Here is a 20,080-nt window from a genome sequence, read left to right on the forward strand (position 1 = left end):
TCCTTGAAAAAATTAATCTTTAAAAAATCCACGTTTATTGGTCCTTGAAAAAATTAATCTTTAAAAAATCCACGTTTATTGGTCCTTTGGTCCTTGAAAAAATTAATCTTTAAAAAATCCACGTTTATTGGTCCTTTGGTCCCTGAAAAAAATATTCTTTAAAAATCCATGTTTATTTGGCCCCTGAAAAAATTAATCTTTAAAAAATCCATGTTTATTTGGTCCTTGAAAAAATATTCTTAAAAAATTCCACCTTGTTGTGTCTTTGCAATAATATTTTTTAAGAAAAATTCACCATTTTTCTTTCAAAAAATATTATTTTTAACTTTAACTTATTTTTCGTTTAATCTTCTTTTGTTTTTCATTAACACCAATTATTTAATAACTTTTAATTATGCTACATAAATATTCATATTTATTTTACATCCATGTGGCCATCTAACAACAACGAACAGTAACATCGACATCAGCTAAATTAACATTCAAATGGACTTCATTTTTCAATAATTTATTAAATGTTTCAAAACGAATTACTTCCATTAGCCCTGGAGGCGAAGCTCTAGAAGATTTGTTCGCCATTATCTCCAGCAGCAGCAGCAAAAGTTTCCTCAAAGCGTTCGTAATGTTTGCAATAATTTGTCACTTGTTTAATGGCGCCCTCATTAATAACATTGGAGACCATCAGCTGATAAGTGACGACAGTGCTGGCCATCTAGACACCGACGCAGGAATTTTTGCACATCATCAGCGCCGTCATCATCATCATTATTGGCATCGCAGCACCAATATCCATCCATGGCAGATATGCAGGTCAACAAATTTGCCAAAATCAAAATTTAACGAGAAAAATAAACAACAACAAAAAAACAACATCCATTAATTAAAATAATCTGGCAACAACAAAAACAACATGGAATATAAATTGTCATTACAGCCAAAATTAGTTTGCGCGTCAATGTAAAAAGACCGGCAGCTGTGAAAGCTGTTACGTCCACCGCCAGTTGTTGGCTGAAGCGTTGAGTCTTCAGTGCGGACACATCATTATCCAGTCAGAGCAGTTAGACACAAGCCATGGAACAACGAAAATCAAAATCAACAAAACAAAAATGAAATCCATTTTTAATAACTATTGAATATGAATGAAATCTCACAGCCCCGAATACCTACCTCTGTACACCACGACCGGGAGGGTACATCACGCAAACAAATTATTATCTTCCTGGTGTACTCGTCCAGCATGGAGGCCAGGGAAAATGTTAGAATTGTGCGGAAAATATTGTAGAGCAGCGAGAACCAAAATGCCATTTCGACCACCCAATCGACACCAATGTTGCTGGAGAGGCAGGAACCCGACGAGGACGATAACGATATTTACAAAAAGGAAACACAATTTGTAAAGATAATGTAAATTTACAAGATACTCCCTCCTCTCTATCTCACTCCCTCCGAGGATATACTTACGTAAAACTATTAAATAACTGGCAACAAATAAAGTACATGTTGTTGGCCCCGGACAACAAAATTAAAACGGACATTTCTTTGTTGAGATCTCGCAGCAGCTTCTTTAGCATCAAATAATGTTCTCGGGTTTCCAGCCAAAATATTGAGGGCATGGGCTAAAGGAAAAAATAAAAGAATGGGTTTTGAAGGATATCTTTTTAAGGATCAAACTTTGATTTTTAAAGGATATTTTTTCAAGGACCAAGTAAACGTGGATTTTTTAAAGATTACTTTTTTCAAGGACGACTTAAACGTGGATTTTTTACAGATTTCTTTTTACAAAGACAACATAAACCTGGATTTTTTAAAGATGAATTTTCTTAAGGACTAACTAAACGTGGATTATTTAAAGATTAATTTTTTTAAGAACCAAATAAACGTGGATTTTTTAAAGATTAATTTTTTTAAGGACCAAATAAATGTGGATTTTTTAAAGATTAATTTTTTTCAGGACCAAATAAACGTGGATTTTTTAAAGGATTTTTTAAGGACCGAATAAATGCGGATTTTTTAAAGATCAATTTTTTCAAGTACCAAATAAACGTGGATTTTTTAAAGATTAATTTTTTCAAGGATAAAATAAACGTGGATTTTTTAAAGATTAATTTTTTCAAGGACCAAAGGACAAATAATCGTGTATTTTTTAAAGATTATTTTTTCAAGGACCAAAGGAGAAATTAACCTGGACTTTTTAAAGAACATTTTTCAAGGACCAAAGTACAAATAAACGTGGATTTTTTAAAGATTATTTCTTTTCAAGGACTTAGGGCAAATAAACGTGGATTTTTAAAGATTACTTTTTTCAAGGACCAAAGGACAAATAAACGCGGATTTTTTAAAGATTACTTTTTTCAAGGACCAAAGGACAAATAAACGTGGATTTTTTAAAGATTATTTCTTTTCAAGGACTTAGGGCAAATAAACGTGGATTTTTTAAAGATTACTTTTTTCAAGGACCAAAGGACAAATAAACGCGGATTTTTTAAAGATTACTTTTTTCAAGGACCAAAGGACAAATAAACGCGGATTTTTTAAAGATTAATTATTTTAAGGACTAAATGAACGTGGATTTTTTAAAGATTAATTTTTTTCAAGGACCAAAGGACAAATAAAGGCGAATTTTTTAAAGATTAATTATTTTAAGGACTAAATGAACGTGGATTTTTTAAAGATTAATTTTTTAAGGACCAAATAAACGAGGTTTTTTTAAAGATTAATTTTTAAGGACCAAATAAACGTGGATTTTTTAAAAATTACTTTTTTCAATTACCAAAGGACAAATAAACGTGGATTTTTTAAAGATTAATTTTTTCAAAGACCAAATAAACGAGGATTTTTTAAAAATTACTTTTTTCAAGGACCAAAGGACAAATAAACTTAGATTTTTTAAAGATTAATTTTTTCAAGGACCAACTAAACGAGGATTTTTTAAAAATTACTTTTTTCAAGGACCAAAGGACAAATAAACGTGGATTTTATAGAGATTAATTTTTTCAAGGACCTTAGTTCAAATAAACGTGGATTTTTGAAAAATTACTTTTTTCAAAGACCAAAGGACAAATAAACGTGGATTTTTTAAAGATTAATTTTTTCAAGGACAAAATAAACGAGGATTTTTTAAAAATTACTTTTTTCAAGGACCAAAGGACAAATAAACGAGGATTTTATAGAGATTAATTTTTTCAAGGAACTTAGTTCAAATAAACGTGGATTTTTGAAAAATTACTTTTTTCAAAGACCAAAGGACAAATAAACGTGGATTTTTTAAAGATTAATTTTTTCAAGGACCAAATAAACGAGGATTTTTTAAAAATTACTTTTTTCAAGGACCAAAGGACAAATAAACGTGGATTTTTTAAAGATTAATTTTTTCAAGGACCAAATAAACGAGGATTTTTTAAAGATTAATTTTTTCAAGGACCAAATAAACGAGGATTTTTTAAAGATTACTTTTGTCTTTGGTCCATCCACGTTTATTGGCCTTTTGGTCTTTGAAAATTATTCCTTCAAAAATCCACGTTTCTTGGTCTTTTGGTCCTTGCAAAAATATTCCTTTAAAAATCCACGTTTCTCGGTCTTTTGGTCCTTGAAAAAATATTCCTTTAAAAATCCACGTTTATTGGTCGGATGGTCCTTGAAAAATATTCCTTTGAAAATCCACGTTTATTGGTCGGATGGTCCTTGAAAAATATTCTTTAAAAAATCCACGTTTATTGGTCTTTGGGTCCTTGAAAAATATTATTTTAAAAATCCACGTATATTGGTCGGATGGTCCTTGAAAAATATTATTTTAAAAATCCACGTTTATTGGTCGGATGGTCCTTGAAAAATATTCTTTAAAAAATCCTCGTTTATTTGTCCTTTGGTCCTGAAAAAATATTCTTTAGAAAGTCCACGTTTATTGGTTTTTTTGGTCCTTGAAAAACATTATTTTAAAAATCCACGTTTATTGGAATGAAGGTCATTGAAAAAATATTTTTTAAAGATCCACGTTTATTGGAATGAAGGTCCTTGAAAAAATATTTTTTTAAAATCCACGTCTATTTGGTCTGAAGGTCCTTAAAAAAATATTTTTCAAAAAATTCACGTTTATTGATCTTTTGGTCCTTGAAAAATATTCCTTTAAAAATTTATGTTTATTGGTCCTTGACAAAAATACTCTTTAAAAATCGCAGTTTGTAGGAATTTTAGTCTTTAAAAATTTATTCTAAGAAAAAACATTAAAACCCCTTCTTACCTTTCCTTGTACATGCCTGATGCGCAAATAGATCTGTCTAAATCTCGTCGCCAAGCCCACACTGACCAAGGCGATAAAGGCATCGGTGAAGTTGCGAGGATATGCCAAGGTTAGATTTAGCCACTAGAAATGGAGATTTCCAAAATCAATTATTTGAAAGTTGATGCTAAAAATTCAAACCTCCAGCAAAGGTAACATCCAATATTGGAATGGTATTACCAATCTGAGATAGGGTCTCCCGCGGCCATATAAGATCTCCCAATTGCTAACATTCAGGTTGCATTGGGTACGTTCCAAATCGGCTTTCTGAATGGAATTGAAGACCAGCAAACAATGTTCCACTGGGGATGGGCAGGAGGGAAAAATCCAAAATTAATTATAAATAATAAATAATTAATTAAAAATAAAATTAAAAAAAATAATTTTAACTCACTCAATCCACCGCACATAATGACCGTATACCAAAGCCACAGCCAAAATTTCATATTGAATGTCAAATAATTTGGATAGGGAGCCCTGAAGAACACCTCCTCCGCTTGACGCCATTGTTTCATTAGTTTTGGCCATTTCGAGGAGAGACGCCAAAAGAAATAATGTTCCAGCAAACACACCAGAAACAGAGCAATGGTACCTGAAAAACATCCAATTATTTTAAAATATTTATTTTTTTGCAATTGCCTGAATTTGGATCTTACCCAGCGAATGAAAATTAATACCCGTCACAAAGTTGTAATAAATTACCACCACAAATTCCAAAACATTTAAAATCATTATGGCCGAGGCATAGGCAACCGGAAGGCTAAGCCATTTGTAGCGCAGCCTCGAAATACTGCCATGATAGACATTCGAGATGGGAAATAGGCCGAAAATTTGTGAAATGAAAAGGACTGGAAGTAAATGAAGGATTTATTTTTAATATCTAAGTTTTTTTATTAGGGGATTGGTGTTATGTGTCATGAGTTTGAGGTCTTAAGGTTTGGTATGGGGCTATATCAGAATATAAAACAAAATTGAATCAATTTAAGCTCATTGAGAAAGCCGAAGGTCTCTATTAAAAATCATTAGTTATTGGGTTAATGGGCGTATGATTGATGTAATTTCACAGAAATTTAAATTTTATAAATCATACGCCCCGTACATTATATTTTGCCTAGTACGAAGCGTATATGGCCGTTGCCAATTATGTCAATCTAGTTCATAGCTCAGTACATCATAGTTCCTAAACGTATGAGTGATTTCATAAATTTCCCATTACTCATACGCAGAGTATTCATACAAACGACCGGAAATAGATAAAGAACTAGATTGGCATAGCTCTAGTAAATATCCGACGCATTTTTCCCTGCGACATTGGGCGTATGATTGATGTACCTTCACAGAAATTTCAATTAACGAAATTAATTATACGCCCCGTTCACAAGCTGATTGAGTGACTGATTCATCAATGCCCAGGCGAAATGGCTGAAGCTGAAATTTTGCATCAGCCTCAATGTTGGTGGGTAGGTTTTTAGAATTTCGGATTGTATATGTACTAAGGGTACTAAAAAGCACTCCGATAAAAATCCGATAAATTCGTATAAAAATCAAATTTGGGGAGATGTGCGGTGGATGGCGATGATCCTCAGCACATTGCCTGGGTTTATGAGCGAGCCTTGGAGCGGGCAACGCAATATAACATTACGGGTGTTACGTATCGTCTCGTCCAGGGTGTAATTAAACATATTATCCCGGCAGTGGCTAGTACCAATGCTGTTATTGCTGCCGCCTGTGACACGAAATTTTTAAAGTGGCAGTTGTTACGACAGCATGTGCAATTACATGAACTTCAATGATATCGATGGCATTTATACGTACACCTATGCTGCGGAAAAGTCGGAAAATTGTTTGGCCTGTAGCAATATTCCACAGCTGGTGAATATTGAGGATCCTAATACCACAACCTTGGAAGATTTGTCAAAGATTTTATGTAAAAAATCCACGCTTTCAAATGAAGCAGCCGGGTAAGAGTGGGGAAGAAGAATTTAAGAAAATTTTTTATCTATGGAAGGTTGGATCAAAATCGGAATCTATTTATTTTTGGAGGTCTCTTGTGGGTGTTTTATGTTTAAATGTTTATATCCCCAGCCATATGGCTAGAGAGGGTGAGATGAAAAAACTGCAACCAACTTCAGACTGCTGTCATTTCCAAGCCACTCGTCCCACAGCTGTTAAAATTATTCCAGTGACAGCTTATTATTTTGTTTAAAAGCATACAAAAGCATTTTGGTGAGAATTTTTCAGAAAATAAGGGTTATTTGTGATGGAATTCAAGCGTGATAATGTGATTTCTTTATATTTGGGTGGAAAACCACGCTATCGTCAGAGAACTCCAGCGTTTAAATGTGAACAAATCCTTCAAGTCTCGTACCATCGCTCGTTACCGACTACGTGATACTGGTAGCGTAGCCCGACGTCAAGGAAGTGGACGGAAGAAAACAGCAACATCAACAGAAATGGTTCGAAAAGTGAAGAAGCGACTTGATTGAAACCCCGCGTCGCAGTGGCCGAAAAATGACTCGTAAGGAGTCATGGAGCCTCAATGAACCATCCCACTCTACTGTCAATAACTCTCACTCGCTTGGCTAACCATCTAACCATTTTCAGGCAAAGAAGAGAACCATGGAAAAACCATGCAACCAGGTCAGGCCTTTGCCTGTCAGTTGGTGCATATAGTCTTACTGGTCATTCACGGCTCTACATGGTCTCTGTAGTATTAACACTCCCTCTAAAACATCTCTGACGTTTGATGAATCCATAAAGCCTCTCCAGACTTTATTATTCCATTCGGCAAATATTGAAAAATGAGCTCGGGGTAAAGTCAATGAAATTCCAAAATATACAAGAACTTACACCGCAACAGAAAGAAAATAGACTCAAAAGAGCTAAAGAGTTCCTTCGCTTGGCCAAAAGTGGTGAACTGCCGAATTTGGTTTTCTTCGTCTCCGATGAGAAAACATTTGTTGTCCCGCAGTTTTTAAACAACAACAACAAAATGATCAAGTTTACTTCCCAACGAGGTCAGCTGAAAATGTGCACCTTCGGTTGGCCACCAGAACTCAAGCGCCGGCCATGGTGATGGTGTGGGCCGCCATAGCAGCAGATGGTCGCTCTCCGTTCGTATTAATCCACCGTGGCATCAGAATAAATGCCGAATATCATGGCGAAAATATTCTGGAGGGTGTTTTAATGCATTGGGCACGCAAACATTTTGGCCGTAGACCAACAGAACTCAGCACCATCGCACTCAGCACGCGCCACCCAAGAATGATTACAAAATAAGGATCCTCTCGTCATTTCCAGCGCACAATGGCCACCAAAATCTCCGGATACCAATCCGTTGGACTATTGTGTCTGGAGTATTTTGGAAAGCAAGGTTGGCATTAAAAAATACCAAAGTGTCGATCACCTCAAGCAAGCGCTTCGCCGGGAATGGGCCAAAATGCCGCAAAGCAACATTCGGGCAGCGTGTGACGGTTTCATTTGCGGTTTAAAGGCCATAATTCATGCCAAAGATGGCCAATTCGAACAAATCTAAACTTATTCTAAAATTTGATGCTATTTCCGATATTTTTGCTTTCATTTAATAAATTTTAAAAAAAAAAATAAAAATTATGGCGTTTGTTGCAGTTTTTTTATCTCACCCTGTATGTACGTGTACCAAATGAACTAAAATTTACTAAATTTGGTACCTTTTGAAATTATATGAACGGTTAGAGGAGGAATTTGCCATGATAATCAGATCTTGGAAATGAGGTTGATGTGTAAAGAGGTGGTATTGGAAATGTGTACTACAAGTGCACGAAAAGTACTAAATAGTACTATATTTGGTACAATTTTTTATTGGGTAAACAGATAGTGCTTGAAATCTGAAATTTGGTATTAGTGCTGTTCATGTGAAGTCTGGACATTTGGAAGTGGTTTCGGAAATTTGTACTATAGTTGTACGAAAAATATTGAATGGTACTATTTTTGATATTGGGTGAAGGGAGAGAGAGACAAAATTCTGAAATTTGCCATTTAGATTACTGATGGTATCTGTGTTTGGATTTGGCCATGATTTTGGAAAAAAAGTCCTATATTTGTATGAAAAGTACCAAATGGTACTAAATTTGATATTGGGTGAAAGAATAGAGCTGGAATACTCAAATTTTATACTGATGTCCCTGTTGGTATATGCACTTCAGATATGAAGGGGGTTTTGAAAATGTGTAATAAGTGTGCGAACTGTACTAAATGGTACTAAATTTGAAACAGCTTGGTTTAGGGTGAACGGATGAAACTGGAATTCTGAAATTTTGTATTGGGGTTGGTGGTAGGGATATACAATTCTGAAATTTAATATTTAGATTACTGATGTTATCTGTGTCCGGGATTTAGCGGTTGTTTTTGGAAAAGGCGTCCTGTATTTGTACGAAAGGTACTAAATTTGGTATTGGGCGAAGGGATAGATCTGGAATCCTCAAATTTCACATTGAGATATCTGGAATTGAGATATGATGGTGGTTTTGGAATTGTGTACTATAATTGTACGAAAAGTACTAAATTTGGTATTGGGTGAAGAATAGCCATGAAATCCTTAATTTTATTTTTGATGTCACTCTTAGTGTATGTGGTTAAGATATGAAGACGACTTTGGAAATGAGTCCTATATTTGTACAAGAGGTACTAAATGTTACTATATTTGGTACTGTGGGAAGAGAGAGATAGAGAGAGAGAGAGAGAGAGAGAGAGATAAAAATCTGAAATTAAATATTTAGATTACGGATGGTATCTGTGTTTGGGATTTCATGGTGGTTTGAAAATGAGTCCTAGTCTTGTACGAAAAGTACTAAGTGGTACTAAGTTTTATATTGGGTGAAGGAATAGAGCTGCAATTCCGAAATATGATATTGAGGTCTTCGTTGGAATCTGGATTTGAGATATATAGATGGTTTTGGAAATGTGAACTATAATTGTACGAAAAGCACTAAATTGTACTTAATTTGGATAAAAGGATAGGGCTGGAATCACGAAATTTGCTATTGAGGTCTCTGTTGGTATCTGACATTGAGATATGAAGGAGATTTTGGAAATGTATATTATAATTGTACTAAATATTATTACATTTGGTATTGGATTTTGAGGATATTATTAAGAGTTTTTAATGTTTCGGTATTTTTACGATTTGGGCCATATTTTTCAGAATTGGTTTAAAATTTGGTGTTTGTACTTCAAATATTCGGTGTATGAAAATATTCGGTGTTTTGATGATCCTAGCCACATTTTTCCACAGAATCGTTTCAAATTTGCTGTTTGAGACTCGTAAAAAATAATAATCCTTGTAGAAAAAAATTCTCTAGACAACTTTCCGTTTTGGTGTGGCACCCATGTAACGTTTTCCTTCCACTTTATTGTATTTTGAAAACCGAACTTAATATTTTTTTTTTTTTTTTTAATTTTTCATTTTCACAGTCCAAAAATCATTTTCACATACTTTTTCGCACCGATTGATGAAAAGTTTGCTTTTCCATGAATTATTATATTTATTATCCAAAGTTAAGAATTTTTATATTTTTTCAATTTTTTTTTTATTTAATTTCTTAATTCCGCTAAATTTGGCTTTCTTCCTCCAAAATTGTAAATTTTCAATTAAACCTTTTCGCACACAAAAATACGTCTACAACTCTGCGATAAACAAAAAAAATACCACAAGTATTATCAAAACGTCTGCCAGAGCACACACCCACACACACCTTCTGTCCTCCTTTGATAACTCCGGACAAGTAAACAATGACATTGTTGTCGTTGATTTCCCATCATATATGTCCTGATTACTGTTTAGAAGTGGACAGTGGGCTATGCAAATAACAATTTATTTTTACTTTTGTTCACCACACAACATTGGATTTATTTTTGTTATTATTACACTGTGCGACAATATTCAATTTTGTACTAAAGATGTACTATATTTGGTACCGTTTTGATTGGAGCAAAAAACTTGAAATTTTGAAATGGCGATCAAGGTTGAGGAGTAGGGTCAGTGATGCAAGGGGTCAGTTTCAAAATGGTGCACTCATGTATACGAAAATTACTAAACGGTACGAAATTTGGTACAATTCGAATTTGGAGGAACGGATGGAGCTGGAAACCTGCTTGAAGTTTGGAAATAAGATTACTATTAGAGTGTAGGATGTATGCGTGTAGTATATTCTGTAAATTCGTACTTTTATGTACTGCATGGTGCAAAATGGATGGTTTGTAGCACTGAGGTATGTACTTAGTTTTGGAAATTAGTACCTATGTGTTCTAAATGGTACGCAATTTGTATACCCTACACCACAAGGTGGTCAGGGTATTATGTCTTTGTGCATTTGTTTGTAACAGGCAGAAGGAAACGAGATAGACCCATAGTTCCTTTTGATGATCTGCATAGAATCACATTCTGAGTCGATTTATGCATGTCCGTCCGTCCGTCCGTCCGTCTGTCCGTCTGTCCATGTATTTTTGTAAACAAAGTACAGGTCGCATTTATTGAAATTTTGCACAGATCTTTTGTTTGGCCCAAGGACGAACCCTATTGAAATTGGAGATAATCGGTCAAAATTTAGATATAGCTCCCATATATATCTTCGTCCGATTTTCCTTTTATTGTGCACCAAACGTGTAATGTTAGTCAGAATTGTATGGAATTTTGCATATACACCCAAATTAGGCCTGAAAATATGTATGCCAAATTTGATCGAAATCGGTTCAAATATAGATATTGCTCCCATATATATTGTTCATCCGATTTGTTATTTTTGTCCACCGCCGCCGTAATATGCACTATGCAACAATAATATTTGGGGAAATATATCAAATACAGCTCAGAAATACACTTGCGAAATTTTATCGAGATCGGTTCAGATTTGGATATAGCTCCCATATATAACTTCGTCCGATTTACCTTTTATTGTGCACCAAACGTATAATATTTGTCCAAATGGGATGGAATTTGGCACTTACGACCGAATTGAGTCTAGAAGCTAGTATGTCAAATTTGGTGAAGATCGGTTCAAATATAGCTATAGCTTCCATATATATTATTCATCCGATTTGTTATATTTGTTATCCACAGCTGTAATATGCACTCCGTAACAACGATATTCAGGGAAATATATCAAATACAGCTCAGAAATATCTTTGCCAAATTTTATCAACATCGGTTCAGATTTGGATATAGCTTTCAACATATTTTTATCCGATTTCAAATTAATTGTGCACCAAATGGGCAATACAATTCCGAATTTAAAAGATACAAATGCTTCGGCATATTTAGTCCTTTGCATTTTAAATTATAATTATAATCATAGCGTGTATGATTGAATTCTCCCATAAAAAAACTTTTAATTGTTATGCGGAGCTCTACTAAATTAGCAAAGTGGTGTAGGGTATCATAAAGTCGGCTCCGCCCGACTTTAAGACTTTCTTTACTGGTTTACAATTTACGTTTTGGGAGAACCGATAGAGTTGGAATCCTGAAATTTTGAAATAATAATAGTATATGATTGGCGTATGTGGAAAGTTTTGGAAATTCGTACTTATTTGTAATAATTGGTACAAAATTTGGTACAGTCAAGATTTTCATTGGATTCTATGATGTGGGCAGTTATGGAAATTCTATTTTCAATGGGATTGTATGAATGGAGTATTGGGGTAGTTTTAGAAATTTGAAGTGTATGATTGAGGTATGTAGGAAGCTTTGGACCGATCGGGCTCTAAACCTGAAATTTAAAATTGAAATTAAAGTTGGAGTAGAGCACTGGGTTTTCAGAAATTCATACTTATGTGTACTAAATTGGGTACAAATTGGATTTGTGTAAATCTATTTGGAATGTGGTAGCAAAGTTAAAGGTAATATGGTACTAAAGGTTAAAGGTACTAAATGGTATTAACATTTTAATTATAGTCGATATAGGTGTTTAGGGTTGAGATATGAAGTGGTTTTGGAATTGTACCAAAAAAATATATGTATTGAAAACCTGATCATCACACCAGACGTTGTACTGATTGAAATATTGGAATTGGAAATATTGGCCTACTTTCAAAGGAATCGGATGCCCATTTCGCGTTTTATGAGCTTCACGGTTATTCGAGATTTTGACCCGTTGTGGGGGAGATACCCGAAGGGGTAGACCAATATATCCCATCTTTATAGCAAATCTTTTGTTAGTAGAAATTTTAAGATTTATAAAATTTGAAGAGAATCGAATGATAATTTTGCATTTTACGAGCTTTATGGCTAAACCAAATGTTGATCTGTTGTGGGGGAGATACCCGAAGGGGTAGACCAAAATATATCCCATCTTTACAGCAGAACTTATGTTAGTAGAAATAATGGGATTTGTGAATTATTAAGAGAATCAAGTGATTCTTTCAGATTTTATGATCATTTTGGTTATTCCAAACTTTGACCCTTTGAGGGGGGAGGTAAAAGAAGAAATGGCCCGATCTCTACCATCTTTATACCAGATCTTAGGTCAATAGAAATATTCGGAAGTGCCAAGTCTGAATGGTATCGGATGTTAATTTCACATTTTATGAGCTTCATAGTTTTTCAAAATGTTTACCCATTGTGGGGGAGGTACCAGAAGGAGTGGACGGATATATTTCATCTTCACACCAGACTTTGGGTTAATAAAAATATTGTCATGTCTGAAATTTGAAGACAATCGGACACGTATATCACATTTTATGGAAATAATAATTATTCAAAATGTTGATACTTTGTGGGGGAGGTACTTGATGGAGTGGACCGATATGGTCCATTTTCACACCTGACCCAGAACAAATATTACAAATATTAAGATACGCAGAGTTGGAGCAAATTCGGATTATCCCTTCTCTCTATCTCTCTCTCTGTGCAGTAAAATATTTTCTTTGAAAATTTTAATATTTTGTGGGAGAGGACCAAAAAGAGTGGAACGATATTGCCCATCTTCGAACTCGATCTATGTTTGACAATAATATTACGAAGTACTAAGTTAGGATCAAATCGGATACTCCCTTCGAGAGTTATTGTGTGCACCAGCCAGACAGACGGACGGACGGACATTGCTAGATCGCCTCCAAATGTCCTGAAACGTATTTGGTTCAAAGAGACCTAGGCTCTAAAACCGTTATTTCGATGGGGCACGTTTTGGCCGTATCAAATGATATTTATACCGTCTCTAGCCATATGGAAATTACGCAGAGTGAGAGTATCTGGGAGACGGTAGAAGTCTTTGTCGGAGGTGTACTAATAGCCAAGTGGCAAGACCTGGACACAATTACAAACCGATGAATGGAATGATTTACACCAAATAAAAGAACTACCTCGAAGTTATGCGTAAGCTGTGCCGGTAGCATTTGAGTCCGACATAGGACGTTTGTGACGACATCGTCTAATGGGTAATGCATTTCACCCTAAAAAAGAATTATTATTTATTTATTATTATTATTTTAAGGTTAATGTCAATCTCAAAATAAATATAAATATTTTCCAAAATTCCGCCATGTAAGTTTTCTCAAAAAATCACCATGAACTTTGATATCCATCTGTCCCCACACACCCAGTAGCAAAAACTCAAAATTTTCATATTCCAAAAAAAAAAAAATAGAAAATTCTCCCCCACTGTTCCGCTTCGCTTGCAATCTGCCCAATATTAGATTATCCTCTTCGTTACACACCGCTGCACCACCACCAGCACGACGAGAAGTTAAAAAAGTTATGACTAATCAAATTAGCCGGTGACACGCATTTATTAAATTTATTTCAGATTATCACTTCGCATTAAAAAATTATGGCAACAAGCGTTTTGCAAAATCACAACAACAACAAGAACAGAAAAAACTGTCAGCAAAATAAAAAAAAATCTGAAGGATGACCTTGTTGCTGTGACAAGTTAATCACTGTATGTTGTTGTTTTTGTTGTTATTTTAATAATTTAATTGTGTTGTACTAACGTCATAAACAGAGATAAACATGAGTCAAGGTCGTTGAGTGGGGGAGGGGTTGGAGGACATTCAAACTAACATGTTTTCGTAGGAAATTTGGGATGACTTCAAAAAAGTTTTGGGGTAACTTTTTTTTCTTTAACATAATTTAATATTCCTTCCAGGAAGAGCTGTAGCAAACAAAAAAATATGAGAAGTCCAGGAGCTCCTTGCAAAGAAAACTAACTTCTAGACTTCCATGAGGTCTTAATTCGAGTATTCTATGGTTACAGGGTGAGATAAAAAAACTGCAACAAAGTCAAACGCCATATTTTTTACTTTTTTTTTTAATTTTATTGAATGAAAGCAAAAAAAATTGATTCTAGATAAAAAATAATCTTTAAAAAATCCTCATTTATTTGGCCCTTGAAAAAATTATTCTTTAAAAAATCTACGTTTATTTGGTCCTTGAAAAAAATAATCTTTAAAAAATCCTCATTTATTTGGCCCTTGAAAAAAATAATCTTTAAAAAATCCTCATTTATTTGGCCCTTGAAAAAATTATTCTTTAAAAAATCCACGTTTATTTGGTCCTTGAAAAAAATAATCTTTAAAAAATCCACGTTTATGTAATCCTTGAAAAAAATAATCTTTAAAAATCCACGCCTATGTAATCCTTGAAAAAAAAAAATAATCTTTAAAAAATCCACGTTTATTGGTCCTTGAAAAAATTAATCTTTAAAAAATCCACGTTTATTTGGTCCTTGAAAAAAAAAATAATCTTTAAAAAATCCACGTTTATTGGTCCTTGAAAAAATTAATCTTTAAAAAATCCACGTTTATATAATCCTTGAAAAAATTAATCTTTAAAAAATCCACGTTTATATAATCCTTGAAAAAATTAATCTTTAAAAAATCCTCATTTATTTGGCCCTTGAAAAAATTATTCTTTAAAAAATCCTCATTTATTTGGCCCTTGAAAAAATTATTCTTTAAAAAATCCACGTTTATTTGGTCCTTGAAAAAAATAATCTTTAAAAAATCCACGTTTATTTGGTCCTTGAAGAAAGTAATCTTTAAAAAATCCACATTTATTTGGTCCTTGAAGAAAGTAATCTTTAAAAAATCCACGTTTATTGGTCCTTTGGTCTTTGAAAAAATTAATCTTTAAAAAATCCACGTTTATTGGTCCTTTGGTCTTTGAAAAAATTAATCTTTAAAAAATCCACGTTTATTGGTCCTTTGGTCTTTGAAAAAATTAATCTTTAAAAAATCCACGTTTATTGGTCCTTTGGTCTTTGAAAAAATTAATCTTTAAAAAATCCACGTTTATTGGTCCTTTGGTCTTTGAAAAAATTAATCTTTAAAAAATCCACGTTTATTGGTCCTTTGGTCCTTGAAAAAATTAATCTTTAAAAAATCCACGTTTATTTGGTCCTTGAAGAAAGTAATCTTTAAAAAATCCACGTTTATTTGGTCCTTGAAGAAAGTAATCTTTAAAAAATCCACGTTTATTGGTCCTTTGGTCTTTAAAAAAATTAATCTTTAAAAAATCCACGTTTATTGGTCCTTTGGTCTTTGAAAAAATTAATCTTTAAAAAATCCAGGTTTATTGGTCCTTGAAAAAATTAATCTTTAAAAAATCCACGTTTATTTGGTCCTTGAAGAAAGTAATCTTTAAAAAATCCACGTTTATTTGGTCCTTGAAGAAAGTAATCTTTAATAAATCCACGTTTATTGGTCCTTAAAAAATTAATCTTTAAAAAATCCACGTTTATTGGTCCTTAAAAAAATTAATCTTTAAAAAATCCACGTTTATTGGTCCTTGAAAAAATTAATCTTTAAAAAATCCACGTTTATTGGTCCTTGAAAAAATTAATCTTTAAAAATCCACGTTTATTGGTCCTTGAAAAAATTAATCTTTAAAAAATCCACGTTTATTGGTCCTTGAAAAATTAATCTTTAAAAATCCACGTTTATTGGTCCTTGAAAAAATTAATCTTTAAAAAATCCACGTTTATTGGTCCTTGAAAAAATTAATCTTTAAAAAATCCACGTTTATTGGTCCTTGAAAAAATTAATCTTTAAAAAATCCACGTTTATTGGTCCTTGAAAAAATTAATCTTTAAAAAATCCACGTTTATTGGTCCTTGAAAAAATTAATCTTTAAAAAATCACGTTTATTGGTCCTTGAAAAAATTAATCTTTAAAAAATCCACGTTTATTGGTCCTTGAAAAAATTAATCTTTAAAAAATCCACGTTTATTGGTCCTTGAAAAAATTAATCTTTAAAAAATCCACGTTTATTGGTCCTTGAAAAAATTAATCTTTAAAAAATCCACGTTTATTGGTCCTTGAAAAAATTAATCTTTAAAAATCCACGTTTATTGGTCCTTGAAAAAATTAATCTTTAAAAAATCCACGTTTATTGGTCCTTGAAAAAATTAATCTTTAAAAAATCCACGTTTATTGGTCCTTGAAAAAATTAATCTTTAAAAAATCCACGTTTATTGGTCCTTGAAAAAATAATCTTTAAAAAATCCACGTTTATTGGTCCTTGAAAAAATTATTCTTTAAAAAATCCACGTTTATTTGGTCCTTGAAAAAAATAATCTTTAAAAAATCCACGTTTATTTGGTCCTTGAAGAAAGTAATCTTTAAAAAATCCACATTTATTTGGTCCTTGAAGAAAGTAATCTTTAAAAAATCCACGTTTATTGGTCCTTTGGTCTTTGAAAAAATTAATCTTTAAAAAATCCACGTTTATTGGTCCTTTGGTCTTTGAAAAAATTAATCTTTAAAAAATCCACGTTTATTGGTCCTTTGGTCTTTAAAAAAATTAATCTTTAAAAAATCCACGTTTATTGGTCCTTTGGTCCTTGAAAAAATTAATCTTTAAAAAATCCACGTTTATTTGGTCCTTGAAGAAAGTAATCTTTAAAAAATCCACGTTTATTGGTCCTTTGGTCTTTAAAAAAATTAATCTTTAAAAAATCCACGTTTATTGGTCCTTTGGTCTTTGAAAAAATTAATCTTTAAAAAATCCAGGTTTATTGGTCCTTGAAAAAATTAATCTTTAAAAAATCCACGTTTATTTGGTCCTTGAAGAAAGTAATCTTTAAAAAATCCACGTTTATTTGGTCCTTGAAGAAAGTAATCTTTAAAAAATCCACGTTTATTGGTCCTTGAAAAAATTAATCTTTAAAAAATCCACGTTTATTGGTCCTTGAAAAAATTAATCTTTAAAAAATCCACGTTTATTGGTCCTTGAAAAAATTAATCTTTAAAAAATCCACGTTTATTGGTCCTTGAAAAAATTAATCTTTAAAAAATCCACGTTTATTGGTCCTTGAAAAAATTAATCTTTAAAAAATCCACGTTTATTGGTCCTTGAAAAAATTAATCTTTAAAAAATCCACGTTTATTGGTCCTTGAAAAAATTAATCTTTAAAAAATCCACGTTTATTGGTCCTTGAAAAAATTAATCTTTAAAAAATCCACGTTTATTGGTCCTTGAAAAAATTAATCTTTAAAAAATCCACGTTTATTGGTCCTTGAAAAAATTAATCTTTAAAAAATCCACGTTTATTGGTCCTTGAAAAAAATAATCTTTAAAAAATCCACGTTTATTGGTCCTTGAAAAAAATAATCTTTAAAAAATCCACGTTTATTGATCCTTGAAAAAATTAATCTTTAAAAAATCCACGTTTATTGGTCCTTGAAAAAATTAATCTTTAAAAAATCCACGTTTATTGGTCCTTGAAAAAATTAATCTTTAAAAAATCCACGTTTATTGGTCCTTGAAAAAATTAATCCTTAAAAAATCCACGTTTATTGGTCCTTGAAAAAATTAATCTTTAAAAAATCCACGTTGATTGGTCCTTGAAAAAATTAATCTTTAAAAAATCCACGTTGATTGGTCCTTGAAAAAATTAATCTTTAAAAAATCCACGTTGATTGGTCCTTGAAAAAATTAATCTTTAAAAAATCCACGTTGATTGGTCCTTGAAAAAATTAATCTTTAAAAAATCCACGTTTATTGGTCCTTGAAAAAATTAATCTTTAAAAAATCCAAGTTTATTGGTCCTTTGGTCCTTGAAAAAATTAATCTTTAAAAAATCCACGTTTATTTGTCCTCTGGTCCTTGAAAAAATTAATCTTTAAAAAATCCACGTTTAGTGGTCCTTTGGTCCTTGAAAAAATTAATGTTTAAAAAATCCACGTTTATTGGTCCTTGAAAAAATTAATCTTTAAAAAATCCACGTTTATTGGTCCTTGAAAAAATTAATCTTTAAAAAATCCACGTTTATTGGTCCTTGAAAAAATTAATCTTTAAAAAATCCACGTTTATTGGTCCTTGAAAAAATTAATCCTTAAAAAATCCACGTTTATTGGTCCTTGAAAAAATTAATCTTTAAAAAATCCACGTTGATTGGTCCTTGAAAAAATTAATCTTTAAAAAATCCACGTTTATTGGTCCTTGAAAAAATTAATCTTTAAAAAATCCACGTTTATTGGTCCTTGAAAAAATTAATCTTTAAAAAATCCACGTTGATTGGTCCTTGAGAAAATTAATCTTTAAAAAATCCACGTTTATTGGTCCTTGAAAAAATTAATCTTTAAAAAATCCAAGTTTATTGGTCCTTTGGTCCTTGAAAAAATTAATCTTTAAAAAATCCACGTTTATTTGTCCTCTGGTCCTTGAAAAAATTAATCTTTAAAAAATCCACGTTTATTTGGTCCTTTGATCCTTAAAAAAATTAATCTTTAAAAATCCACGTTTAGTGGTCCTTTGGTCCTTGAATAAATTAATGTTTAAAAAATCCACGTTTATTGGTCCTTTGATCCTTAAAAAAATTAATCTTTAAAAATCCACGTTTATTGGTCCGTTGGTCCTTGAAAAAATTAATCTTTAAAAAATCCACGTTTATTGGTCCTTTGGTCCTTGAAAAAATTAATCTTTAAAAATCCACGTTTATTGGTCCTTGAAAAAATTAATCTTTAAAAATCCACGTTTATTGGTCCTTTGGTCCTTGAAAAAATTAATCTTTAAAAATCCACGTTTATTGGTCCTTTGGTCCTTGAAAAAATTAATCTTTAAAAAATCCACGTTTATTGGTCCTTTGGTCCTTGAAAAAGTTAATCTTTAAAAAATCCACGTTTATTGGTCCATGAAAAAATTAATCTTTAAAAAATCCACGTTTATTTGTCCTTTGGTCCTTGAAAAAGTTAATCTTTAAAAAATCCACCTTTATTGGTCCATGAAAAAATTAATCTTTAAAAAATCCACGTTTATTTGTCCTTTGGTCCTTGAAAAAGTTAATCTTTAAAAAATCCACCTTTATTGGTCCATGAAAAAATTAATCTTTAAAAAATCCACGTTTATTGGTCCTTTAATCCTTGAAAAAATATTCTTTAAAAAATCCACGTTTATTGAACCTTTAGTCCTTGAAAAAATTAATCTTTAAAAAATCCACGTTTATTGGTCCTTTGGTCCTTGAAAAAAATAATCTTTAAAAAATCCACGTTTATTGGTCCTTGAAAAAATTAATCTTTAAAAAATCCACGTTTATTGGTCCTTGAAAAAATTAATGTTTAAAAAATCCACGTTTATTGGTCCTTGAAAAAATTAATCTTTAAAAAATCCACGTTTATTGGTCCTTTGGTCCTTGAAAAAATTAATGTTTAAAAAATCCACGTTTTTTGGTCCTTTGATCCTTAAAAAAATTAATCTTTAAAAATCCACGTTTATTGGTCCTTTGGTCCTTGAAAAAATTAATGTTTAAAAAATCCACGTTTATTGGTCCTTTGGTCCTTGAAAAAATTAATGTTTAAAAAATCCACGTTTATTGGTCCTTTGGTCCTTGAAAA

At 32.0% G+C, this 20,080-nt stretch overlaps 1 protein-coding gene across 1 annotated transcript; it reads right to left on the reverse strand.

Annotated features, from left to right (window-relative positions):
* Positions 1–377: 377 nt before the first annotated feature.
* Positions 378–5,958, reverse strand: LOC101893328 (gustatory receptor for sugar taste 64b-like). The gene is made up of 9 exons (XM_059119817.1): positions 5,889–5,958; positions 4,933–5,124; positions 4,671–4,868; positions 4,418–4,578; positions 4,238–4,360; positions 1,462–1,616; positions 1,168–1,333; positions 933–1,022; positions 378–712 (listed from the first exon to the last, which is right to left on the reverse strand). The coding sequence occupies exons 1-9, from the start codon at positions 5,956–5,958 to the stop codon at positions 560–562; spliced, it is 1,308 nt and encodes a 435-aa protein (XP_058975800.1). The 3' UTR covers positions 378–559.
* Positions 5,959–20,080: the final 14,122 nt, after the last annotated feature.

The sequence above is a fragment of the Musca domestica genome, unplaced genomic scaffold, assembly GCF_030504385.1.
Source record: "Musca domestica strain aabys unplaced genomic scaffold, Musca_domestica.polishedcontigs.V.1.1 15, whole genome shotgun sequence".
Taxonomy (NCBI): Eukaryota; Metazoa; Arthropoda; class Insecta; order Diptera; family Muscidae; genus Musca; species Musca domestica.